Source organism: Taeniopygia guttata, chromosome 4, assembly GCF_048771995.1.
Source record: "Taeniopygia guttata chromosome 4, bTaeGut7.mat, whole genome shotgun sequence".
NCBI lineage: Eukaryota > Metazoa > Chordata > Aves > Passeriformes > Estrildidae > Taeniopygia > Taeniopygia guttata.
In genome coordinates, this window is record NC_133028.1 from 5,787,088 (window position 1) to 5,797,171 (window position 10,084).

Genomic DNA, 10,084 nt, shown 5'->3' on the forward strand with positions numbered 1-10,084 from the left:
TACATTCAGAACTGATATTTATGAGTTACAGAAATAAATACCTACTACAAGTTTTTACCCATCTGAAGTTTGCATTTTGATTACATTACCCTGATGCATCCTAAATATCAAGATAAGAGACTCATCTTTCATCTCTACAAAGCCAGTCAAGGTTACCTGGATGGGTGTCAAGAGGTCTTTAGAAAGGAAAACACATTTCTCTTCACCCAGGTAGCGCACTGAAACCAGCGATCCCATTCCAGCTTTGTCCACTAAGGATTTGTAGGTCTAAAAAAGGTGATAAAATATGTTTTCAGAAACAGAGCAAGAAGATCCCATAAATTCATCATTTGCATTTAAAAAATCACTTTAATTTTGCTTCTATTTCTCTGTTAAGTTACCACACCTACATGCAACTCTTGAAAACAAAGCTAGTTTTCAAGAAAACTTCTAATACACACCTAATGTATGACTCCACTTGAAATTAATTTCCTATATCAGCATGAATTAGGAATTCAGTGCAGGTGGCTATCATTAGCAATTAATCATTCATGTCCATATGAATAATTTATTAATGTAATAATTCTAATTGCAGATATATTACTAATAAACCTCTTTATGGTAGACTGGGGAAATAGCTAGCAAATCAATTAATGTCTGCAGCACAGGTTACATTGAAGTTCTCAAAACTTGTGCAACCCTGATAACACACTGAAACCTTTACTCAGGTACATGTGATGATTTGGGCAGCCTTAGACTTGTAACACTCCAGTGCAATGATGAAGTTGCGTTCAGGTATACCAAGGGCTTTAAGAACAGAGAAGAAACAAAAATGTCCTTTAAAAGCTTCTGAACACTTCCTAATGTGCTCAAAATTAAATTTTGTCCAGTGATAGTACCAGATCTGAGAGGACAAGCACCAGGAGCCTGGAACTGAAATGGCAAGTGTAACTCCTCCCTACCTGAAAGGTGTAATTGTGCCCCATTTAAAATAAGGCAATCATTCTGATAGGAGAAGGTCTTTTCTGGATCAGCCCTCCAAAAACACAAACAGATAATCTTTCTTGTCTTCACCTCAGTTAGGACAGCACAGCCAGAGGGACAAGATCCCTACACAAGGGACAAGAGTCTCTACAGGAGTAAGTGGGCACTACAGGAGCTCTACATAGCTACTCCATTTGTCAGAAACACACTCTCCCATACACTTGAGCCAGTAAGTTGTGATCAAGTTTCAAATAAATGAATCCACGCACCTCTTTTGTGACCTCTGCTTTCCTACCCTTTGTGATGATAAAGGGAGAAAGTTTTTTTGCCAAGGCAAGATCCAGAACTGGTGTACATTAGATCCTACATCTTCCTTTGCTAAATGAGCTTTGACACATGTATCCTGCATGAAGTGGGATGTTAATCACCTCAGGAGGAAAACCTTATACCAAAACCAAAGACAAGTATCCAGTAAGAACTATTCAGACACTTGGAAATGGACAACAGCTAAGTATTAAAGTTGAAATATTAAAGTTTTCAGGGCAAGCTATCAGCAAAATCTACCAAAGAAACTGCTGATATTAATGCACAGCCCAGGAAATAAAATTAAGGATTTATATTCCCATTTCCTCTGCCATTCTATTGGGTCCTACTTTCAATAAGTATCTGCTTAGATTAGCTTTGCTCAAGAAAGACAGACCAGCTAAAACACAGCAATATGAATTACAATGCACACTTCATACTTAGCAAAGTTAACAGTATGAAACACAGACTACAGCTTCAGCATAATTCATGTTCAGCAAGTTTACAGGTTTGCATTTTCACTTATCTCACTACTTTCTTGAGCAGCAATATCCAAAGTAGTCAAGTACAACTATACTGGCTGAACACATTAAGAAATGTTCCCTGTTCACCTCCCCTAGCTAATTTGCCTATTCAGCCATGCATGGCAGGTACAGAAAGCTTAGTTCTCTCCTTGTACAATGTCACTCAGCTTTTTGTATGCAGAAAATCTAAGTCTCACAATCACTCATAGCAGGCAGGCATCACAAAAAAGTAATCTGAATTATTTTTGTCTCAGGATCAAGAATCACCATAGCATTAACTTGAGCCAGAGTCAAAAAGTTAAAATAAAAGCACAGGCTATCCTTAGAAACCTATCATTTACACTTTTTCACTCTATTTTAAGAGGGATTTCAGGGAAGAAGAAACAAAACATGAGACTAGAGGGAGAATGAATTAATAATGTACAGAACAGTGGCTTGAGAGAGAAGCAAAGTCATAAAAACACATCCCTGTGACCACCAACTTCAAATGCTGCTGAGCTCTGTCAGCTTGAGCTGTACAAAGAGATTTTCTCCCTTCCCAAGGCACCCAGAAGTGAGGCTGCACTGGAGAAATTCACACTGGTGACAATGCTGTCCCAGAGGTGGAACTGCAGAACCAAAGTGACTCAAGCCAAGAGGTACTTGCCATTGCAGGCCACTGGACAGGAGGCATGGACTGGGTTTTTCTTTCAGCCAGCACCAGCTTTTGCTCCACCAGGAATGCTATCATCATCCTGCTGTAGACTTCTATCCATCTTCGCTTTTCCCATGACTCATCATCAAATTCTACACAAATCTACAGAAAGGAAGCAAAGTGAGTGAGTGACTACCTATAAAATTCAGGCACGTTCAACATGGAAAAGATAAAGCTATCAATTTACTCAAAAATAAAAAAATCATTAAATTGTAATTCCAGCATGCTTATTGCCTGTCACATAATCAAGCAATCACTAAAGCATCCAAGGTTAAGCCAGTATTTTATAAGTGACAGTCAATGTTAATTGGTTTATCATCATTACTCACATAAAATAACAGTATTTACATTTAACTTTACAACTTCCCATCTCAGAAAGTTTTGTGCTGCTCAAAGATAGTTAGATATGTTAACATTGTCACTGGCGTTTACAAGCAGGGAAAAATATACACATCCCCCTAAAAAAGTCCACTAAAGCTAAAGTAGTGGCACAAGAACTTTCCACAAACTCTAGAGCACTGGAATAAACAAGCTGGTTTTTTTTTCCCCAGAACCATTTAAAAATGCCAATCCCAAAGAATAATTTCAGCCAATTTATTGAAAGCACAAATGCCAGTAGGACGTAAAAAATTATGTAATGTGAAGGCCACTTCCTGACTGCTTTTAACTGCTATTTATCCGTGTGAATTTCAGAAACAGCTATGCAGATTTTTCAAGAGGAAAACAATTTCATTACAAAAATATGATGGCTTCACCAACGTTTTTGGGTTAGCATTACTCTAATTTCAAAGGCAACATAGGAGATCAGCAAATTATTGAGAAAGACCACAAATACAACTTGGCCTGAATGTAAGAATTGAACATCTTGGTAGAGGAATCTACTTTTGACAAAATCATTCCCTCTTCCCAAAGAACACAGCAATCCAGCCTAACTACATTTAACAAACAGCACAGAAATCTCAACGGAGTGAATCTCAGAAACATTTCCTGGTGTTTTATCATCCCTCTCAGGGGAAAGGCAAGTGAAAACATGCACAAAACAGCATTACCACAGCCAGGAGTCATCAAACTAATGGGTGCAGAAATGAACTTGGTAATTTTGAGGTGCACAGAAACAATTAAAGAGATAAGCACATAACAACCAGAACCAGAATGGCTTGTTTTGTCTACTGCATCAACACTGCACACACAGGAAAACACAGTTGAGAAAAATAATTTCAACAGCAGTTGACAGTTCTTCTATACAAAATAAAAATTGAAAGAAACACTTCTACTCTTTTACAGGAGAAATATTTAATCCCCCCCTCTCAGTCCTTTATTATTTCGGGTCTGTCAGGCTTGCACAAAACTCTGAGAGGAAAGAAGCTGGGATATGTTTTGGTACAAAGTTCTCCACACCTCCATTGCTCACTCTGCAACTTCTTTAACACTTCAACTGGAGAACACATCAAGCCAATCGCTTCTGGCAGAACCATAACCAGCTACAAAGCTCACAACAGAGTCCCTGCTTCAGCACCTGCTTCTTTTCCTTTGCGGACGAAGTCCTTAAGAGTTTTCTGCACCAAGAACCTGCTCCTCACTACCAGCACAGCACAGGGCACAGCCCCGCGCCCAAAAATGGACAAAGCTCCACCCCTGCCGCAGATCCACAACAACAAGCTGATAACAAAGTTTACGCTTTCAAGAAAGAGTTAGAAACATCCCAAGTTTTGTTTTGTTCGACAAGTAAGTCAGTTAATCAGAGGTCACTAAATTCTAATTATCAAAAAATAGGAACGGAGACAGTTAAAATGGAAAGATGGTGCTGCTCTTGCTGTCACAGGACAGCCATCGAAGTCTTCTGTAGAAACAAGCACAAGATGCCGCTGCTACAATGGAGTTTTGTCCTTGGGGAGCAAGCACTCAATCTATACTCCAGTAAGTGTCCAGACATGGCTGGATACTTCTAATGACTTCAGCTGCCAAATAAAGCCCCTTAACAACTTCACAGCCAAACCGTAAACTCAGCTTGACTCCCACACAAACTACACAGCTAACCAATTACACCACGCTTGCAAAAACTATGTGTTCAAAAACCCACTCGGTAATCATTAATAAGAAGAGGCCACCATGCAAGAAGAGTCCGAGAGACCTCCAGCACCAGCATTAATGTGGTGACTTTAAAACTTAAGCAGTTGTTAACGACCAGCTGCTCCAAAGAGCAGGAAAGAAAAGACACCAATCCCAACAGCATTGGAGAGTTTCGGTTTCAACTCGGGGCAAATAAACTGGCTGGCAAGACCTTAAATTACCTTTAGGAAATAAACCATAGGAACAGTGGCTGCGGTAAAAACCTGTTTTGCAAAATGCCGGTGAAAGAAAGCACATTTACAATTAGTTAACAGGTAATTTGCGGGATCAGTACAAGCACATCGGGGACTCGGGCAGGGGCGCACGTTTCCAAACGCGTCTGCTCTGCCCCCGAGAGCAGCGTGGGCACACACGTGTACACACAGCCACACCAACTTCCCCGGCCACACTTCTCCATTTAGCAGGTCTCTCTGAAAGTTCCCGATTACCTTCAGGTCTTGTTTGGATATGTCCGTGTGTGACACAGCCCGGATCCTGCCCGACTTCCAGGGCCATTCCGAGATGAGGCTGGCGTCCCACGTCCTGTCCTCCTCTTCCGACAGGCAGAGGAACCTCTTCCCTACGAGCAGCGACCAGCTCCCCTCGAGCCTCAGCACCATTTTAACTCATCGGGAGGCCTTCAGCGAGGAAAGCGACGGAAGGACGAGAGAAACACGCAGGGCAGTGAGCGCTTCCTCCTTCCTCTCCCGGCCGCCGCCCCCGCTTCTCCGAGCGGCTCCAGCCGGGCCCCCGCACACCCACAGGTCGCCCCCCGCCCACGGTCCTGTTAATCACTACTCGGCGGGGGTGGGTGGAAGGAAACACCAGGAAGGTAATTCCAGAATGGCTGCAGCGCAGCTCCTGGCTATTCCCACCCCCGCCGCCTCTTTGTTTCCTCCTTCGAGGAGTCAGAGCGCCGGGCGGCAGCCGAAGGGAGGGAGAAGGCGACCAGGCCAAGCTCCTTCCGCCTCACCAACACCCCGGCCTGCCCACCCGGGCAGACGTCCAGCCCTGTCGCTGCCCTCACCTGCTCCCCCCCGGCCCCGCTGCCGGCGCACCCTGCAGTCACACCGGGCACGGGTCCCGCTCCCCTCCACCCCCCTGCACCGACCGCCACAGCGGCCAAGCGACACTGTCGGAGCCGCGCCGCGCACACGCCCCCTCAGCCGTGCGCGTGCCCCCGTCCCGCAACCCTATTGGCTGCGCCGCGCCAGCGGGGCGGGGCCGGAGGCGAATCTCCCACCGCGATTGGCCCAGAGGGGCGGGGCTCGCGCGCCTGGCCACACCCCTAAACCGTTGCTCAGCAGATGGCGGATAAAAAAATAAAAACTATATATCCTTCCGCTTGAGCTTCCAAGGAAGGAGTCCCTCGGGCCAGCCCGCGGAGTGCCCGAAGCCGAGCCCCAAGGGAGGCAGAGCGCGCTCGGGCCGCGGCGCTTCTCTAACTCCGTGTTCCCGCTTCGAGAGCGCCGAGCCTCCAGCTATTGGAACTGCCTTTAGAGGCGGCGGAGGGATCGAAGCGGTCCCAGAGGGCGTGATGCGGTCCCTTATACGTGCGGCTGGCGGCGTACTCAGATATAGCACAGGAGGAGGTGGCACCTGCCGGCGGCTCTGCGCATGCGCGCGGGGCGTCCCCGGCACCTGCGGGTGCCCCCGGGGCCGCCATCTTGTCCTGCTGAGGGAGTGGGGGCGGGCGGGAAAGGGGATGAGGTGTAGGGTTAAATAAACAAAATAACAGCGCGCCCTGGTTCCTGGGCAGGGTGGCAGGCTGTGGGGGCGCTCCAGTTGTGCTCCATGGAGGTTGTGTACTTCCATCGAAAAGCAAATGGCTTCCAACAGCTCACACCTTTAACATGAGGCCTGTGTGTTCTTAAAAGTAACAAGGCAAGATGACAAAATCATAATTGGTTTGGGTTGGAAGGGTTCTAGTGCCTTGCTGCCCTCACAGGGAAGAATTTTTTCCTCAGAGGCTGCTCCAGTTCTGCTCGATGGAGGTTGTGTAGTTACATTGAAAAGCAAATGGCTTCCAACTGCTCATGCCTTTAATAGGAGACCTGTGTGTTCTTAAAAGTAAAAAGGCAAGATGAGAGAATCGTAATTGGTTTGGGTTGGAAGGGTTTTCTAGTGCCTTGCCCTCACAGGGAAGAAATGTTTCCTTATATCTGTGAAAAATGCATCTTTTAATGATTGGCTTTTCACAAATATTACAATGACTATTATATGTGTAACGTTAGAAAGTTATGCTGTATTAATTCTCTTAAGTAGTGTGTTAAATATAGTTTTAGGTTCCAACATAATGTTAAAGTAGAGACTATGTATGTGAGGGGAGGTTTTTTTTTAAGAATGAGATACTCGCTTCGAGGAAAACCTAAATCTTCCAAAGAAAAGGAATTTATGGTTTTCTTATCAGAAGAAGCTAATTTCTTCAGGCCTTGCTCAGATTCGAAGACGCCTCGGGGATTAAAAGAAACAGTTGATATACAACAGACAGAGTTCTTGTTTTAAACAGAATGTATGCATAACCATGAAGGATATATGAATATGCAACAGGCTATTGTTTTTAAGATTATTCCTTTGTTCACAAGGTATGCTTTTCGTGACTAAGTGTCCGAGAGCATCTGGACATCCATAATTCTTTGCTTTTTATTGTCTTGTAATTGTCCTACCTCTAAACTTTATTACTCTAATTGAATTACTATTTTTATAACCATTTTATTATTATTAAACTTTTAAAATTTTAAAAAACAAGTGATTGGCGTTTTTCACAAATCTAATCTAGACCTTTTGCCTTTCAGTGCAAAGCCATTCCCAATGAAAACCAAGGAGTTAAACAGAGAATATGGCATGATCTGGGTGATGGTGTTCAGCAGTGACCCAAAAAGACACGTGCTCCTCTACTGTAAGACTTTCCCACCAGAGCATGAGGGAAGAAAAGACCACAAGTGCAGAAAGTACCCAAGGCAGAGAAGCTGTTGACTCATCCAGTTTACTAAAATCTCATGGTGCTCATCTTGTGCTTTCTTCAAGGTTCCTTCCATCGCTAGAGGTGTGTGAGCTTCAAAAACCCCCATCAGAGAACACTGTGACATTCCTGCCATCTTGCAGTCTCATCCTCCATTTTCTCCAAGAATCCATTTCCACCTTCAGTTTAAATGTATTTTTAAAGCCTTCCCCACCAATTTGCTTTCACTGATCATTTGCTTACTACATTTAAACAAACATATTCATATATTAAACGGCACAAAAAAATTCCTCATGTGCTGTGAAGAGGAAATTGCTGTCTATTCCATGGAAATCAGACAGTCAAATTTCTTTTATAACTGTAGACAATCGCCAATGATTTCTATCAATGAAATGAACTTAGTAATTGCTACAATTTTCAGCAGGGATAAACAAAATAAAAATGAATAATAAAAAAATGATAAATTGGCAACTCTGTGCAGTCTGAAGAGCCACTCATTAGCTGGCACTGAAACAAAAAAACAGGTAGATTTACTTCTCAGATTTGAATATTTACTATACAGACCAGACCTGCAAGGTGGAATTTATGGTAAGATGTCGTATAAAGCAAGCTAGATGTGAAAATACCAAGTTATTTGTTTCATTGCAGACTTTAGGCTCGTGTAGCAGCGGCTGTACAATTGACACATCGCACCATGTAGGTGTTGCATAATCTCATTATTTAAAGCCCTTAGATTTTTCTGCAGAGAGAACACTTTGCCTCAAAGAGTAGATGATTAATACATGCAGGAAGAGAGATGTCAGCCTATAATGAAGCAATATTAGTCAATGTAATAGATCAAGCTGTTGGTAGCACTCCAGTTGCCTAATAGTAGTTTTTTTTCACATTAACATCAGAATAAAAGAAGGCTTTAAGGACAGATTTGAACAGCAACAACGTGAGTTTAGTGAATGAGCAGCTCCCACATGCAAAGAGTGGCATGGAGGCTGGTCAAGGTGTTTTAAAATTTAATGTTTTGGGTAAGTCCTGGCCTAGAAGGCTGAGAGTACAGGGTGACATAGTCCATGAATGCCCTTGAAAATGGACTTATATAGGAAAGGAGGCTAAAAGATGATGTGATCAAAAAGCATTTTATGTGAATGTACATAAAATAAAATGAATTGGCAGAGACCAGAAGAGAAGATGGGGAAGCAGAGCACAAATTGACAGAAGCCTGGAAGAAACTCAGTCATCCAGGGTATAAACAATTTTTCAAAGTCCTGAAAGAGTAGAGGTATTCAAATGTCACACTATGATACAAAATAATTCATGCACTCACTTTAGATATAAAAGAAGAAAAAGAGTAAAAGGAGGGAACTTTAATTTTGATTTTGTAATGTATGGAATTCTAAAAGTGGTAGTGGATTGGAGGATGAAATTGCCACCTCTCCAACTACACTGGTTAAACCAACAGTCTATCAATTCTCTCCTCCCACAAAGAAGAATATAAAACAATCATTATTTACATGAACAGTGTGTGAGAACTCTAGTAGAAATATGTAAACATCAGAAGGTATAGAAAACTTTTAAAAGAACTTTAAAACTTTTACAAGAACAGGGTGACATTCAAACCTTAGGGGCTAAGTAGAAGCCACACAACTGAAGACTTTTTGCTTTTGAAACCGAGAAAGTAATTAGCTTCTTGCTTCCGTTCCCTAGGATTTTTCATTTCTTGAAATTAAACAAGGACCAAATCTCTTTCTTAAATTATCTTGCTTCTTTAAACATTATAAGTTAAAGGTAAACTAGTAAAGTCTTGGGTCAAAAAGTGAAATACATAAAATTTAAAATGATGACTCTAGACATCTCTGAATTTGCTGCATCATTTAAGAATTTGTTTCTCAGTATGACAACCATACAATACAGGAGAAAAGTACTGTTGTTTTTCTTAACTGGTTATTTTATCACCACTCGCAATAGTCTCCACAAAAACTAATGTCTGTTAGAAATAATTTGTGTGTATTTGCCCACCTTCAGTATGTCAAGAGAAACAGCAAAATGTTCATAAATAAGTTTCAGGCTAACCCTATGATAATGGCACAGGTGCAGTTGTCTCACTCTGCATTATTTACCTTTGGAAAAGCCAATGTCTATTGAAGTACCTGCAAAACAAAGCAGTGTAGTAAATAAGCAGAACTGACTGAACCTCAAAACAGCAGGTTTCAGCCTGTTCTTCTACCTGCATGAAGTCTTGAGCATAATTTTTTCCAGCTGGCCCTACCTACTGGGTTGAACTGGTAATAGGTAAGCCTTTAGCTCCTATGTGAGAAAGGAGTAATCTCTGCAAACAGGTGCTCTTTAAACAGTAACTTCAGAACACAGCTCAATAAATTCTTCCTTTCAGCCACCATTAAGTAAAAGAAAATTTATCTTGTGTAAGGTATCACTAGGAAAAAGAGCAGAAAAGTCTTTGAGGTTTGAATTTAATTATTTGAATGTAACAGTTCAGTTTAAATTGGAATTTAGTAATAAAACTCAATAGCCAATTTT

At 42.1% G+C, this 10,084-nt stretch overlaps 1 protein-coding gene across 1 annotated transcript in view; it reads right to left on the reverse strand.

Moving 5' to 3' along the window:
- Positions 1–5,767, reverse strand: part of KDM3A (lysine demethylase 3A) — a 28,996-nt gene extending 23,229 nt beyond the window's left edge. The window contains exons 1-4 of the mRNA XM_002187320.7: positions 5,621–5,767; positions 5,043–5,231; positions 2,437–2,586; positions 157–267 (exon numbers count right to left, since the gene is read on the reverse strand). Coding sequence (XP_002187356.5) covers positions 157–267; positions 2,437–2,586; positions 5,043–5,213 — 432 coding nt within the window. The 5' untranslated portion in view covers positions 5,214–5,231; positions 5,621–5,767. The remainder of the gene's footprint in view (positions 1–156; positions 268–2,436; positions 2,587–5,042; positions 5,232–5,620) is intronic.
- Positions 5,768–10,084: the final 4,317 nt, after the last annotated feature.